At 27.4% G+C, this 17,814-nt stretch overlaps 1 protein-coding gene and 2 non-coding genes across 3 annotated transcripts; 2 read left to right on the top strand and 1 right to left on the bottom strand.

Annotated features, from left to right (window-relative positions):
• The first annotated feature begins 1,355 nt into the window (after window positions 1-1,355).
• Window positions 1,356-1,471, top strand: LOC114916841 (U5 spliceosomal RNA). The gene has a single exon (XR_003805449.2). It is a non-coding gene; the product is annotated as a U5 spliceosomal RNA (small nuclear RNA).
• Window positions 1,472-4,262: 2,791 nt separating this feature from the next.
• LOC114916843 (small nucleolar RNA U3) lies at window positions 4,263-4,483 on the top strand. The gene has a single exon (XR_003805451.2). It is a non-coding gene; the product is annotated as a small nucleolar RNA U3 (small nucleolar RNA).
• Window positions 4,484-14,503: 10,020 nt separating this feature from the next.
• On the bottom strand, window positions 14,504-15,866 carry LOC109813284 (uncharacterized). The gene has a single exon (XM_020377452.3). It carries the CDS (start codon window positions 15,688-15,690, stop codon window positions 14,893-14,895), a length of 798 nt encoding a protein of 265 aa, XP_020233041.1. The 5' UTR covers window positions 15,691-15,866; the 3' UTR covers window positions 14,504-14,892.
• Window positions 15,867-17,814: the final 1,948 nt, after the last annotated feature.

Genomic DNA, 17,814 nt, shown 5'->3' with positions numbered 1-17,814 from the left:
ATACATTGTCTATCTAAAGGTTTGCATCTTATGCTTCGTTTGATTTATTTTTTGTAAAAATATTTTCCCTTTAGAAAAATGTTCAGTTTGTTATCATTAAAATTTGAAAGCTTGAGGATTTAAAATCATCTTTTGACTTAACATATTTTATAATATTATATTATTTTAACCGTGACATAAGGATGTATACAATTTTTACATATTCATTTGTTTGATTTTCAACCATCATTGGTTTTGTAATGTGGTAAACTTGAACACACCAAAATCATATGAATGTGAAAAATACAAGTTGCAATTATGATTTGGGGGTTTCCCTGTCATACAACATACATAATAAATGAGATTATGGGTTAATCTCGCTATTTCACAAATAACCCACACCCTAGAATGATATAATTTACTCCCTTTTTTTCTAGTTGACTACCAAATGTTGGGTGTGGATCTCTGAGGTTGTCTCTAAATGTTTCCTATTCTCCAATCTCTTCAAAGCACAAAAGAGTAAAGAAAAAAGTAAGATGTGTGAGACAATCTTAATGTAACTTTTCTTTATAAAGGAAAATCTAACCTTGTTTAACCCCTTAGTTAAAATAATTAACTATAATTACTTATTTTTTCCTCATAATTAAATAATTTTGAAACATTTTTTATATAATAATACTCATAATTGTAAATTAATCTAATTCTTTTTTTAAAAAAATTATTATTAATTTATTCTAAAAACTTAGAATGTTACTCTTCTCTTTATATGCAGTCAAACAGTACAAAACAGACTTTGTTGAACCATAAAAAATAAATAAAAAATAAAAAAACTAATGCTAGGAGCTTGTTAGCATAGAACAATGCAAAAGTAGAGGAAAGGTAGCTTTAGTTATTTCATAATTTTCCTTTTCTGAATTTTGTTAGACAAATAATTTTTTTACTATGACTAATTCAACAAAAGTGAACATATTAAATGAGACAAATAAAATATACATTCTCATGCGATACTACCAAGAAATTTGTAATTCTATTTTATTTTCTCTATTCTCCCCTACAATATCACAAGGAGATAAAATACATATAGTACCACAAAGTCTTTTCATATTTTATGACTCCAAAAACACAGAATACTACCAATTCATCAACAATACTTAACGGGATCCGAACCTTGACAAGAAACAAAAAAATTGCATATTTAGAGAAAAACATGCACATTAGAGCAAGTACATTATAGCAAGTATTATTAGCATTTAATAGGAGGTGAAGTAATGGGATGACCATGGTTTCTTGGCCAAAAAGCCCACATCGAGTAATATACTAAGTAGAATTGAAAAATTGTTATAAAATGAAAAGGGTTGCAATTGTTTTCAATACGGAGCTGTGTGATAAGCACAAAGCGAACTATTCTTTCGCCTTTTACTAAAGAATACCGTGTGCATGTCACTTTAAGCAGCATACGCTCATTTTTGTAAAAGGGTCTTTTTGACCCTATAATAGTAGTTCTAATTTTGTTGCTGGTTTTAGGACTGAGACTTAAGTTAAAGTTTGAGTTCTTGTTTCATGTTCTTTAACAATATTGGGGTAATCAAATGGTAACTTTTGAATTGTAGTTTAAATATTGAATGTTTTTAAACAATATAAGATAGCTTTTAGAAATTTTGAGATTTTGAACAATTTCATCATAGCTTTATATTAACATCAGCAGCATGAAATAAAGAAAACTTTTGTGCAAAAGTAATATAAGATAGCTTTTAGAAATGTTGAGGTTTTTGAGCAATTTCATCATAGTTTTATAATAACATCAGCAGCATGAAATAAAGAAAACTTTTGTGCAAATGTGATTTCTCAAAAAGTTGTTGCATCAGCCAACCTTCCATGGCCATAGCCAACATCCCGGAATATAAGAAAAAGAAGTGAAGTGTTTTTTACACTATAAAATGAAAAAACTGAAATTAGTTGTTAATTTGAACCATGTGATAAACCCAATGCAAACTATTCTTTGCCTTCACTAAAGGAATATAAGAAAAAGAAGTGAAGTGTTTTTTACACTATAAAATGAAAAAACTGAAATTAGTTGTTAATATGAACCATGTGATAAACCCAATGCAAACTATTCTTTGCCTTCACTAAAGAATTCGCTAGTCATTTTAATCACTTTTAAGCTGCATACACTAATTTTTGTAAGAGTTTTCAAAAGAGCACCCTGCATGTTAAAGTTAAAGTTTTTGTAATGGATTCTCAAAAGAGGACCCTGCAATTTTTAGTAAAAGCTTTTGTTATTATTATTATTTTTTTTATCAGCAACAAATTTTAGATAAATCTGAATGATGCCCCCGGATTCAACAAGGTTTTAACTTTTAAATAATTTCATAAACCAGAATTTTGAGGAAATTTCCACCTAGATATGAACATCAGCCTCAAATTCATCAATATTAAAATCAGTCTTATTTAGTTACTTTTCCAAAGAATGACTCATCTCCCATGCTGTACATTGACATCATTTTGATTCTAAATGTTTTGTTGCACAATCGGATAGAAATGGCCTAACTTAATTTCTCTCTTGACATTCATGTCATCCCACAAAACATGAAATGAGTAGTGGCACTCCATTCTCATTGTGCTCAGTGACATTTCCAATAACCAATTCAGTGCTGTGGACAACATCTTTCACATTGGTGAGAGTTTTCTTTTTGGTTTTGCAGAAACATATCTTTAACTTGAGAATGATTTTTTCAGAATCTAAAAGCTTAGCATTATGTTCCAACTGTTCTAGTTGAGTCAAGGTGAAAATCATGTTCTGGAATGAAATCAAAAATCAAAGACATCAACTGCTAACAAGAGGAATTAAACATATTAGAAAAAACCCAAGCTCCACATCGATTAGAGATTAGACAATTAAATAATATATAAATAGAAATTTTATAGATTTATTTTGTAACGTTAAATTACATTTAAACCTATTATTTTAAGATGGTATCTCAAATACTGTCAAACCTAGATCATTAAAAAGGAAAAGATTTCATCAATTCCTTTTACTTGAACTTTCATCCACACTATAGAAGGGGAAAAAAAAAAAAAAGAAAGCTTCCAGAACAGATCCAATACTCTGAGATAATTGTCATTGCAAGAAGTTCCTAATAATATTTCATTATTTTTTCACTGTTTCTAGTAGAAACAAAGGATAATGTCAATTATAATTGACAGAATGCAAATATCCATCAACCACAATGCAAGTTTTAATAAAATATTACAGTTAACAGATCCCAAAATGTGGAAATCAAGTGAACTAGAGTTACGGAATAATATCTTTGATATTTGTTAATTTGCCTCGTCCAACACTATAGTTATGTATGTGATTGGCTAAAATAAACTACAAACTAAAAAGAGAATGCTAGTTGTTGAACTCATCATATATATATCCTGTCATGGTAAGTGCATGCTGCAAGTGAAAAAAAATAAAAATAAAAAAATTTCAAAAGTGAACATGTCTTGGGAAGAACTTTTCCAGAAGAACAGATGAAATTAAAATTTCTATGCAAAAATTGAAATTTTCTTTCTATACAGAAAGGAATATAAAAAGAGATAAAAACATATGATATAGTCATGTCTTATAGACAGTATAGTGTCATTCTCTTGTGTGAAATATAATTCTTTGAAGTGATTATTAGTTACTCTCTATCTTGTTTGCGTATAAACTAAAAGTAGTTACTGCATGTCTCATTAGCACACCATTCATGTAATATAATAATGTTGCAAGCACATAAAAAGCACCTCAGTGGATTAAGACAGAATTTCTTTAGCCTAACAGAAAAAGGTGTTTATAAAGTATACTTGACTTTGACTCCCAATCGATGTGAAACTATTAGACATAACACATTTCAATTTTAGAAGACCTGTCCTGCTTCTAAATAAGAAGTGAAAAAGCCAACCAAAGAAAAGATTATGAAAGAGCATTCAGAATTTTTGGATATCCTAAGTCATTCTCCATTTTCTTGTAGTGCAATCTGGAACCCAAGTAACTAAGAAAAGCAATTTCAAAACGTTGTCAACTTTTTTAGGGATATAGTAAAAACAAAGGAAAAAATTACACCGGTAAAAGTTTGACCAATTTCTGAACCCTGCACTAATTGCCTCATAACAATTCGCATTACCATGACAATAACTCAGTCACAATAGGATACTAGTAGTGACACTGACACTAAGATGACAGGAGCAGTAGTCCCACATCGAAAGAATTAAAGCTAAGACATAAGTTTATATTATGCGGTTCCATGACCTTGGTCACGACCTTACTTGAACAGGATCTGTTCTATAGGCTCGTACCTCTGTATCCTTGAGATCTAAGGAGACAGGAACCTACGTCTGGTTGATGAACCACGACCGTGTGATCAGAGCGTGATTAACTGTCTGATGTGTTCCTCTAGGGGGAGCTTCATCTGCGACCGTAGAGGATCGTTCTTGGTCCAGTGGTGGCCGAGATGGTCACACGGTTGTCTGACAGACCCAAATATTTTTGCCATTCTACATTTTATTTTTTACATTCATTGTTAAAAAAACAGACCCCAAAAACATGAATCATTTGGGTAACAAAAATGTAGTAAAAGAAAAGGAAAATTATTAGGTTTTCTCCTATTTGGCGGGTGTTGGGTTGGATTTCATTTCATGATGAAATATGGAATGAATAAGGGAATGTCCCTCTCCCAAACATAACTTACTCAGTTCCCTTCTCCAAAACAGGTCAAAGAAGGTGCACACACAAAAACAAGTCAAAAACTTCTTTGGTTCAAAGGGTAACGGTGGAATTTCATTCTCTTGAAAAAGACAGTTGGATTATTTTGGGCTTTCATAAGGTGCTTGCTTATTATGGCAGCCCAAAATTCCATAATTGGGCTTTATTCATAAACTATGCTTTTTGCTTCCTTTGCATCTCGTTTTACCACCTGCACCCAGCATTATTTCTAAAACCCTAAACTATCCTTAAACACCCATTTTGCATTTTTCGTAATATATATATATAATTTTAAAATAAATATTCCAGAACACATATCATTTTTGAGTGACTATTGAATGGCTATTGTAACTTGAATTACTTAATTTTGATAGGATCCATTATTGTAATTTGCAACACCAATTATATAACATATAGTAAAGGATATTTAGGAGACATAGTAAACAGTGTGATTATCACATAAATAAAATAAGAGCACATGTTCAATACAAGACTCTAACTAGAAATAAATAAATAATAATAATAATATAAGATCACTTTTCCTTATCATTCACCCCTACCTCTAACCTTTTCTATTCCTATTGTCTTTGTAAGGATTTTTTTAAGGCATGATGTAACTTATTTGAAAGTTTGATATGATCTAAGTTTATTTATGCAACGTGTTTTATGCAATATCTATAAATAGATAAATAAACCTAAATAGGTCAATAGACTTATAAACCTAAATGGGTTAATAGGCCAAAGTATTAAATATATTATTATTAATAATTATATATTTAAAATGAATATTAATTATAAATTAATATAATATAATATTACTTTTATTTTAAATAAGTCTTTCTACTATGCATCTCTAAAAGTTTAAAATTCAGTTTGTTTTTAATTAAAAAGGTTTTCTATAACATTTAAACATGATTTTTTTATCAAGCTACCTGTAGGGGTGGTTAAAAAAATTGAACTCTTCAAGAAAACCTAACTTGACCTATTTTTTTGGCAAAGCAAGTTAAGATTTTCAATATACTAATTCATTTTGACTAACTTCACTTTGATCTACCAAGAAACATGTTAAAGATAAATTGGAGAGAGTCAATTTATTACCTTTTATTTTTTAAAATTCTAATATAATGTTACTTTTTTGTATTAGTGTTTCAATTTATTATAGTTATACAATATTTAAATAAAATAGTATTTTTAGTTTTGATCTTTTTGAATGTTTTTTTTGGGTATTATACCTTATGTAATTACATATGCACATTAATTAAGTGTAAATAATTCCTTTAATTTTTTATGAATTTTATTATTTAATTTATTGTTTTAAAATAAATTATTATTCAAAAATTACATTAATATATATATATATATATATATATTAATAATTATCACATATAAATAAAATAAAATATTTATTTTTTAATTGTAACCCATGAGTAAACAAGATGGGTTTAAATTTTCAAACCACTTCTATGCGGAGCAAGACAAATTGACCCGTTTTTGGTTGAATAAGGTGGATTAATCCTGTTTTATTACTCTTAATTGTGGACTTCTAATATATTTATTTGTCTGATATATTATCACTCTTATATTGAATGTTAAATTGATATAAGAATAGAGGTAAAACCATTAAATACTAACATTCATATTTCACTGCACTTTTTATGAAATATATATGACTAGCAATATTTTGTTAATTATTTTCTATATTTAAAATTTCCAAAAGATAAAATGATATATATGCACCAAAAGATTAACGTTACAATCGGATAATATCAGCTTATTCTTAATTTCTTACATAAGTCGTCTTAAATTTACAAGATAAACGAAAAATTTTGCAACAAAATGACTGTATGTATATACTAACTACTAAATACAGTACGAGAAAGGTTGAAATACTTCAATACTTTTTTTTGACAAGTACTTTGGAGCTTCATTAAGTAGATCTAGAAATTGAATTAGAAAGGCACGACAAACATTAAAATATACTACTATATATCAATCATTAATCGCACCCTCAACTAGTATGAAATTATTCTAATTTAATTAATAATCTCAAATTTATATTTTTAATATGAAATTGTTATTATTTATAGTAATTTTATCTATTTTGAACATAATTATTTTCCATAAAAAATACATATAGTATATATAAAATAATATATATATATATATATATATTTATATATATGATGGTTATAATAACATCGGTGTAACTTTTACTAAGTATTATATCGTTCAATAACTTTATATTAATTGTGAATTTGTTAAATTCGATCGTTAGATTGAAAGTTTATATCATTTTACATGTGTATATCAAATTTTGTTAAAATTGAACAACAACTTGAAGGTAATCAAAGTGTTCATATTTTAATATATTCTGAAATGAATATATTACGTCAATTTTGTTTTATAAAAATGAAGTATCAAATCATCTTGGATTAATATAAAATTTTGTACATATGATCTAAACATAAAGAACTTTCAATCTAACGGTTGAATTCACAAAATTCATAATTAATATAAAGTTATTTAGTGGTGTAATACTTAGTAAAAGTTACACCGGTGTTATTATAACCCTCCTCATATATATACACACACATATATATAAGGAGGAATCCTTTTACTCTAGGAGTAAGTCTACCTAGACTGACTTCATTCAATAACTCATGTTTTACATCAAATTTCAACGATCCAACCGTTCAATTTAAATTTTTTTAATGCATAGCTACAAATTTTTAGAAAATTTGAAAATCATTTGATACTTCGTTTCATTAATTCGAATCAATGTATAAAATAATTTTATTATTATCCGTCAATTTGAATTAATGAAATAAAGTGTCAAATGATTTTAAAATTTTCTAAAAATTTGCAGATTTGATCCATGCATTAAGAACTTTAAATTGAACGGTTGGATCGTTGAAATTTGATATAAAACATGAGTTATTAAACAAAATAAGTCTATGTACTCCTAGAGTAAAAGGATCCCTTATATATATATATATTATATATATATATATATATATATATATATATATATATATATTAAAATATATGAATACTAAAGTGTGTTATGTTTTGGCACTTGGCACATGCACATGAATGAACAAAAAAAGGTGATGCTCATGGATTGAGAAGATGAAACAAAATGAGTGGGCTGTGTTTGGTGAAGAATTTGGATTATGATAGGTTGCAGGTTGGCTATCCATGTCCTACGCGTTTCTAAGGTACCTCTAATTGGAAGAGCTTTCATTCCAATTCCCATCTTCATAAAGTACATAACATATACCCCAAAACCACGTGATTGACCAATAATTCTACTACAATATTAGCCCCCATCACATTACATGTTAGTAATATAACAAGTATAATTAAGGGCCCTCGTTTATTTCAAAGATGCAAGGAAGCCAAATTCCTTCTATCCTAATTTTAATTTTTTTTTATTATTGAAAGAATTTTTTTTTTTGAGTTCGTTCATGGAGTATCCACTGCCGATATCAGTGACTAATCTCCTCGCTAGGTTGGAAGCACCTTAAAGGGTGGGATAGCTAATCCCAAGATTTAACGCGGCTGCATACATAAGACAGGATTCGAACTCCTAAAAAAATTTGAAAAAGACAAAAAAAGATTTTAAAATATTTTTAATATAATATTTAAAATATTTTTATTTATGTTATTAAATTTAAAACTATAATGATATAAAAGTAAATTAATTTTTAAAATTTCTTCCCTCCTCTTGTGATTCGTGAACTAAATAAGAAAAAAATTACTTTCTTTTCTTTTTCTTTCTTTCAATTAAACAAAATTTTTAACTCATCCTCTTCTCTCCTTTAAAATTTTTTCTCTCCATTTTCCTATAATCAAATACTATGTAAAACTCACTTTTCTATCAAACACTCTTTTATTATTGATTAAAATTTGTTAAAATTCACAAATTTTGATAAATTTTAACCCTAAATTAGAATAAAGAATAATTAAATGAATCACGACCCACCAACAATTATAATTTTGATTAAATTTCAATAAATAGAAAAAAGTATTAGGTAGAGTTTCACTAATATTTTTCAATATAATGTTAGTTACTACTATTATTAACATATCCTTTCTATTAATTAAAATTAATTGAAAATTATAAAAACACTAAAGATATTTTATTGCATAAGATGTTCATATTTTTTACTTTTTAATAAATTTTAACTAATAAAAAATATATTACTAACATTTCTCCACAAAGTTGGAAGTATCGGAAAGAAAAATCAGTCTACTACAACCACCATACCTGATTCCATTTTATCCCTATAAAATGATTTTTTTTTCTTTTTATTTTACAAAACTAGCAGTTTAATTCGTTAACTCTTTCACTAGTAAATCAATGCTTTCGAAAAGAGTAAACGGTATATTAGTTCCTAAATTAGAAAAAATATTAAGTTTTCAAAGTATAAATTGATAATTACATTAATCTAAAATTTCAAAAGAATTAAAAGGATAATAAATAATTAAATTCTTAAAAACATGTTTAACATTACACAGACTTATTCAATAGTTTATTAGTTTCAAGAATTAATATGACAACATTCTCATTTCTAAGGATCAAATTAACTGTTAATTTTTAGAAAAAACAATTAGGATATTCTCTCCATTTCTTGTTTTCTATTTCTTTTCTATTTTATTATAATTTTTGGTGTATAAATATTTTTATACATTTAATATAGTTATTTATAATCTTAAATTATAGGAAATGGACAAGAAATAGAAAGAGAAAAAAATGAGAAGATAAAAAAAAGAATGTGGGTGACGCATTATTAATTGACTGAATATTTTATGGATATTTTTTTATACTGATTTTTATGGGTATTTGACTATGAAGATGTATTCGTTGTACTGATTGTATTAATTTATTTTCCTTTGTTTGACAATTGACTGTGAATGATTCAAATCTTGGTATGACTTGACTTTTATCTTTGACTGTTAATTAAGAGGTCTAGCAACTTGAAGGACAAACTTGGACCACCCAGTTTTCATCTGCTGTGGTTTGGATAGTGGAAGAAAATATAAGGAAAATAAGTTTTATAATTTCTTTTATTACTTAGAATATATTAAAGAAAAATGAAAAGAATATGAAATATTTTGTAAGCAAAAGGCAATATAAACCAGATAAAATATTTGTAGTTACAACAAGTTTAAGTATAAAATTTCCGAACACGTACCCTGTATTGATTCTTATTTTTCTTTTCGCACTTCTATAGGTGTTTCTGGTTAGAAATCTAAACAAACTTTTTTTGTTAGATAGAAATCTAAAAAAATTACTTGTACTGATTTGCTTTGTTCAAACAAGACTTTTCTTAGATTGAAATTAATTTGAAAATAATACTTGACCATAAAAAAAATAACAGGCTAAACTAATAAAATAAAAAAAAAAGAAATTTGTTACGGTTTAATGATCATATCATGTCAATCTAAAGAAATTTTACATGATAAATTAATTAAAGATCATTATTATTTTAGGAGGAGGATTCAAATGATACTGGTGTAACTTTTACTAAGTATTACACTGTTCAATAACTTTATATTAAATGTGAATTTTATAAATTCAACCGTTAGATTAAAATTTTATATAACTTTATATATTTATATCATATTTTGTTAAAATTGAACAACAATTTGAAACTAATCAAAGTGTTCATATTTTGTTATATTTTGAAATGTATATATTATGTTAATTTTGTTTTATAATAATGAAGTATTAAATCATCTCGGATTAATATAAAATTTTGTATATATGACCTAAGAGTAAAGAACTTTCAATCTAACGGTTGAATTTTTATAAAATTCACATTTAATATAAAATTATTGAATGGTATAATACTTAGTAAAAGTTACACTGAACCCTCCTCTCTCTCTATATATATATATATATATATGATAGTTCTAAATGAAGATAATTATTTTAAACTTTTACACTTTCAATTTAAGGTTTTTTCTCTCTCTTTATGCTACTTAATAAATTTATGAGAGATCTACAAACTATATAAGAATAACATTCGATATAAAATTTATTAAAAGGAGTGAGACTTAGAAGAATTCACATTATTAACAAGTTTTGTATGAAAGTTTTCTTCTTTTTAATTACTTTATAATTTGAATGCACTGAGACTATAAATATTTATTTCAGTCATCTTATCACATATTATCAAGCATAATAATTTTTATAAGTATTTAATTTTTATGTAATTTGTTTACATCGTCTATTAATTATAGTAGGTATGACCAGTATTCACATTGGGCTTTTGACTTTCTTGAGTAAAAGTTTCATTCCATTTGGCAACCAACCTTGTTCGATGAGCTTGCACATGAAATGAACATTGAATAAATGTAGTAAGAGTGAGGATAAAAGAATAACACCATAAGAACAAACTACATGTCAAACAAAATTTCTCCACTATTAAAGGTAAAATTATAATGTTTTTTTTTTCCTTTTAATATAGGAAGCCTTCTCGATCTCACAATTTCACCCAATAATAATGGTTTAAAATATTTCAATTTTGGATGATTGTTTGATGGAAATCTTACTCTTCAAAGTTCTCACAATCACTTATGTTTTCTCAAACGGATGAAAATTACTTAAATTAGTCTAATAATGAAGTTTAGTAATGAAAATTGAAATAATATGTAGAAAATTCTAAATTGAAAGATACTAACGTCCAAATTGAAATTCATATGCATAAAAAACATTGCTACTCCATTAATTATATATATTGAGAAATCTCCAAAGGAAATTACTTTTATGTTTTTTAGGATAACAACTCATGCAAAGTACCTAAATCTCCCCCCACTAAGCTGACCATAGTGCATACTCCAACAATTCACTCTAAACTAGCTAAACTTATATTTTCCACATGTTCATTTAGCCTTCTTCCTTGGGTCCTTCAACCAAGATGTAATTTCGTTTTCAAACAACTTAGATTGATGTGTGTCCCTCTATTTCCATGGGAACCATAGATTGGCTTTAAATAAAGTTGACAACTACTTGGGAGCACTAGTGCTAATTGTGATGGTTGGGGTCCAATTCGCTTGGTAGCTTGTCCAAAGCTAAACAATTTCTTGTAGTTTATTTGAAGTAAGAGGTGCACTTTTTAAAAGTTAAACATTGAGTGCTGATAGTGGTTGAAATTTTAATATCATAATTTGTTAAAGATAATTTTTATTTTTAATCATAATATTGGTAAGAATAGAAATGTTAATAACACACTCTCTAATACACTCTTTTAAACACATTCTATCATATTAGTTGAATTTTATTATAAAACAAAATTTGATGGATTTCACACATTATTTAATATCCTTATTTCCTGATTTTATAGTTTTCAATAAAAAGAATGTGTTAAAGACTAAAGAGTGTGTTGCTCATATCTAGGGATGGCAACTATACCCGTACCCGCGGGTAATACCCGAACCCGTCCCAATTTTGACGGAAAATACCCGGTTTGACCGGGTACGGGTACGGGTACGGGTAAAACCCGATATATTAAATCGGGTACGAGTACGGGTACGGGTATGTACTTACTCGCCCATACCCGTACTCGTACCCGTCCCCGTTTCCATTTTTAATTTAATACCCACTTTCAATTTAATTATATTAAAAAATATTAATATTTTTTTATGTGTGATTATTTATTATAGTATGAGATAGATAAATAATTTAATTATAATTATAATATAATAAAAAAATAATTTAAAAATATCAATTTTTTTAAAAAAAAAAAAAAAAAAAATTAACGGGTACGGGTATACCCGATACCCGACGGGGACGGGAATGGGGATGAAAATCCCATACCCGAGAGTACGGGGACGGGGACGGGTTTGGGTTTGACTTGCGGGGACGGGGACGAGTATCATAAAACCCGTACCCGCCCCGCCCCGTTGCCATCCCTACTCATATCCTTTTAATACAAAATATCTATTATAAAAAATAATCAAAAACGAACCCAAATATATGAATATAAGGAATTATTCCTCTAAAACTAAAATTAGGTTAGAATCCTACACATAAAAAATATACAATTTATCTTTTATAATATTTGAATTTAAATAATTAAGCTCATTTCTTTGTGGCTTGTGGAATATCCCACAATTGAAAGGATTGAGAATGTCACATACATTTTTTTTTTTAACTTTGTGCTTCCTATCTTTACATTTACTCATAGAAAATTCAATTTTTAAGTATTTTAGCATTTAAAGTTTAATGTTACAAATTCTCTGATCATGTCTTAATATCAGTGTTTAAAAACCCGGATCGAACTGGCCGGTTGAACCCGGAATCGGTGGTCCAACCGGTCTGAATCTTAAGTTAGATCGATTATGCAGTCGACCTATTTTAAACCGGATTGAACCAGTCAATTTTTCAGTTCAACCGGTAAATCGGTGGGTCAAACCGGTTCAACCACTTTTTTTATTATTATTTTTTAAAATTTTTTTAAGGGACCATAAACCACAAAAATAATAATGAAAATTGAATCTCTTAATGGAAGAACAAAGATTCTTATTAAATATAACAATGACTACTTGTTCTAATGTATTTGTTTATAATATATACAAGTTAAATAATTTTTATAGTATATTATTAATTTTAAATTATATATTTAATAATATAATATCTATGTAGATATTACATATATTATTTTGTGATATCAATTGCAAGCATATTATATATGTACATATTATTTATATTTTTAATTTGTATTAATATACTGTTTAACATGTAATTTTTTATATATTTTTTTATAAAATAAAAATAAAAATAATTTTAAATAAGATAGAAAAATTGAAATTTAAAATAAGATATGAATTTATTAAAATTTATAAGTATAAAATATATTTAATATGAATATTTTTTAATAAAAATAAATAAAAATCGAGTCATGCGGTTCAACTAGTGACCCACCGGTTCAAACTTTGACTCACTGACCCAGTACCTTAATCGGTTCGATAACCGGTCCGGTTTTTAAAACTATGCTTAATATCTTTTGCATCTTTTTTTAATCATATGTTAAAATTTTGCCCTTCCTAATGATTTTATTTTATTTTATTTCATTATGCAATAACTAATCTCCGTGTAGCGCACACAAAGTATGTCTTATTGTAATTTTAACCATTCATCTTCGTTTAAACAAAATTTGTGAAAATACACGCAGATTATAAACTCAAGTTGGGAAGCTTTTTCAATATGAGATGTTCAACCAAGACCATATCCATGTTTGCTTATCTTTTCAGAGGCCTTGAGACATCAATTTCATCTTTAATTTTACCACTAGTACCGGACTTTATCATTATTTGATTTATTCCAAAGTGGCTAAAATTGCAACCACAAACGGGTAGGGGAAAAATCCATTTCAGAAACAGTATCAGGTTGAAAAACTTTGAATAGAAGGAGATGGTTCTTGAAAAACCATGGGCCACTGATCATAATCAAAGTCATGTCACCTTCAAGTTGATCACCAGAACAAATAGCAACCACTAAGCAAAGAGGGGGGCAAACAAATCAACAAAAAAGAAACACCCTGCATACCATTATTGTATTCAGTACAATATGCTATTCTATATTTATATTCAATTGGTTCTATGTTTAGGCTTTAAATATATATATGTCTGAAAACATTTATTATTAATAACTAATCCATGTTGGACAATAACAACCAAAAGCAGAAGAGAAACATTAATAATTGTACCATCAATTTCTCCATTTAATCTTATGTTCATGCAGAATTGGAGGGAACCAGAAGAAAAAGAAAATAGAGGGACACAAAGTTAAATCAATTATCAATGTATTCACACTTTGTGTGACCAAAGAACAAAAGCAGAGAGAGGAAAAAAACACTAGCAAGGGACAGCCATGAAAGCAACATTTACCTGACATTTTGTGCCCCCAAATCATGTGCCTGAATTATGTCATTGCTTGTCCATCCCATTCACACACACACTCATCTTTTTTTTTTTTTCTTTTCTTATCACTTTGTCTTCTTGATGCAAACCATTTCATTTACCTTTGAAAACTTTAACCTATATAGGCTACATCAAATTTTCCTAATCACATGGTAAACCAGGGAAGTAAAAAAAAAAAGATAGAAACCACTCATTTGCAAATTAGTAAAATTGTAAATTAGCATAGAACTTTTTTTTTTTTTTTCTTTTGTAAACTATTTCTTCTTGCTCTTATCTCTATTGTTGGAGAAGATTGAGCCAAAACCAAAAAGGTTTGCAGAAGGAACATTGAGAACAGGACTAACTCTAACACCATTAGCATGATAAGACCCATGACTCCTCTTCAATGGAGGCTTTTGATGATTGTGTGAAGCCACGGAGTTGGAAGACCTTGTGATGGAAGAACGTTTCTGGGAATTTTGCTTAACATGATGATGACCCTCCTTTGACAGTGGTATCCTCTTAACACTTGGTGAAGATCCAGTTGAATTGCTTCTAGACAAAAGTGGCAAAGGGCACAAGCTCCTTCCATATCCACTTCCACAACTGCTACTTCTCTTGAATCTCCAAAATGACTTGGAACTTTGCTTCTCATCCACTTCTTCATTCAAGTCCTTGCCATGTTTGGGACCCTCTTTCTTGGAGCCTTTGCTGGTGGAAGAGGCATTTTCACAAACAGTGTGTGAGGGTGGTGATTGAGGTTTAGGTGGTGGTGCTTGTTTTTGACTCTTTTGCTTCAAAAGAGCATTGTTGATGTTCTTCTTCTTGATTTGAATGGGGAGGATAACCCCATCTGAGAAAAGTTCATCTGCTGAAGAGGACTCAAGCTCTAAGCTTTCATGAACACAGAAGTCAAAATCAATGCTTGGATTCAAGCCAGATGAGTTTGATCTCAAAGGGTGCTTCTCAACTGGAATGACATCTGATTGGGAGAAGTCATGTGAGAATGAAATCCTTGGACTCATGGATGATATTGATACCCCACAATTTTCTGAGCAAAGCTCAACAACCATTTCATTCAATTCAGATAAAACTAGAGCAAATATAAAGTAAAAAAAAAAAAAAAAAAACTCAACAGGATTCTAAAATGGGGAATTTCACCAGAAAGTGTTTTTTTTTTTTGATTAAAAAAGGGGACAAAAGCTCACCAAAGTTCAAAAAGTTGGTAGCAAAATTGAAGTCAATTGAGTTTATTCAATAATCAATACCATGTTACCAACCAAAGACTGCAATAGAAGAAGTCTTGGTGTTCAAAAGAGAAAAGGTGATGAGAAGGTTTGAATTGTGTTGAAGATATGTATGTAATGAAATCAAAGTGTAAAAGGTTTTTTATTTTCATTGGTCCAATGGTGCAATCCAAAGTGGACAAAGAGGAAAAGGGTGATGAGAGGGAAGGAAGAAAGGGTGTGATGTGAGAAAGAATGTGGCATATGGGGTTGCAAGATTGAGATTGTGGAAATGAAAATGGTGAGTGGTTTTTTGAAGAAAGATTCAAAGGTTGGTTTGGTTGGATTGGAGAAGGTGCCAAAGTGATGAAAGACTTGGACTGATTCAAGAGCCAAGCCGGTGGTTAAGACTTAAAAACCTTGAGAAAAGGAAGAAGGGAAATTATATTTGTATAATTTTTATATAAAAATTGTTTAGAGACATCATACACATATATGTATGTGTGTGAGACAATAATTTTTATTTTATATATAAATTAATTTTGTAAAATTTATTTATTTTAATAAATATTTATGAGATGTATATTAAAGATTTTATATCGATAATAATTATATGTGTATAATTTTTTATATAAATTTGTTTAAGAACAAAAGAAAAATAGAAAAAGATAAACGAGACTATAAAACGATACATATAGTGAACATTTATGTTTGATTTCTTATGCAAAATCTATGTTTTATGCATGAAAAAATTATGATTGAAAACTAAATCCCGAGGAAAAATACGCTTATAAATTTTTGAAAAAATTATGATTGAAAACTAAATCCCGAGAAAAAATACGCTTATAAACTTGTTTAAATATGATTTTAATTGTTATAAAATGAATAAATTTTAATTTTAATTTTCGTAACTTTTTTTCTTCTATTTTTATTCTTTTAAAATTTAGAATTATTTTTGGTTTTAATTTATTTATTTAACTATTTATTTATTTATTAAAAGATTAAATAGTTATCTCAAGTGTTAGTTACAATTATTAGTGATTTTATATTAATATGTGAGACCTCTAAAAATTTTTATAAGTTCTTAAAATAAATATTATTTATACACTTTTAATTATTGATAAGAATAAAAAATAATAATTTAGATTTTAAATAAATGAAAATTAGATAAAAATATTTTATAGGGATCAAGTATAAAATTTACATATTTTATAAGAATAAAAAATATTTTATATAAACTTAAAACAATGTTTATATATTTTAGAATGATAAAAAATAAATAAATAATTTTACAAGGATCAAAATCAAAATTCACTCATTTTACAATAACTAACAACATATTTAAGCTTATTTTTTAAATAAAATTTGTTTAGAGAAAAAATAGATAAAAAAAGTATGAAATAAAATGATAGCTACGATGAAAAGAAGTAGAAAAAAATAACAATAAAAATACAATAAAAAAATGTTATATGAATAACATAATTATTAAAAAAAATAGAATTTATAAAAGAGTTATAAATAAACTTGTATATCAGTTTACTTTTGTTTTTCTTTATTACGCCATAATTTTATTTTATAGATCTTTTATATTTCTTATTTATGATATATTATATAAAATTATTGTATAAATAAAATTTTTGCATTTAATAAGTTGAAAACTAATGATGGAACAAATATCAAACGATTTGTTTCTTCTTTCATTACATTTTTAAATATTATTTTGATTTTTAAAAGAATGATGTGATCTGATAGAAAAAATCAAAAGATGATGCGTGTGAATAGTAATGTTGACAACTGGATAATTTACAACTTCTATCTTTCAACCAGTATGTTCATTTTACATCTTTGAACATCTATTATTACTCCAGTTAGTTACGAATTTTATGTAATGAAGTAGTACTTTATATATTCATTAAAAAAAATTATACATTGATTATAATTTATATAATAAGTTATTAAACAGTTTTTTAA

This window comes from Cajanus cajan, chromosome 2 (genome assembly GCF_000230855.2).
Source record: "Cajanus cajan strain Asha chromosome 2, NIPB_CcT2T_4, whole genome shotgun sequence".
Taxonomy (NCBI): Eukaryota; Viridiplantae; Streptophyta; class Magnoliopsida; order Fabales; family Fabaceae; genus Cajanus; species Cajanus cajan.
This window is presented reverse-complemented; position numbering and strand designations above follow the sequence as displayed.

Bases quoted from the DNA above. Each gene is read 5' to 3' on its own strand.
- LOC109813284 (XM_020377452.3), bottom strand. From the start codon at position 15,690: ATGGTTGTTGAGCTTTGCTCAGAAAATTGTGGGGTATCAATATCATCC.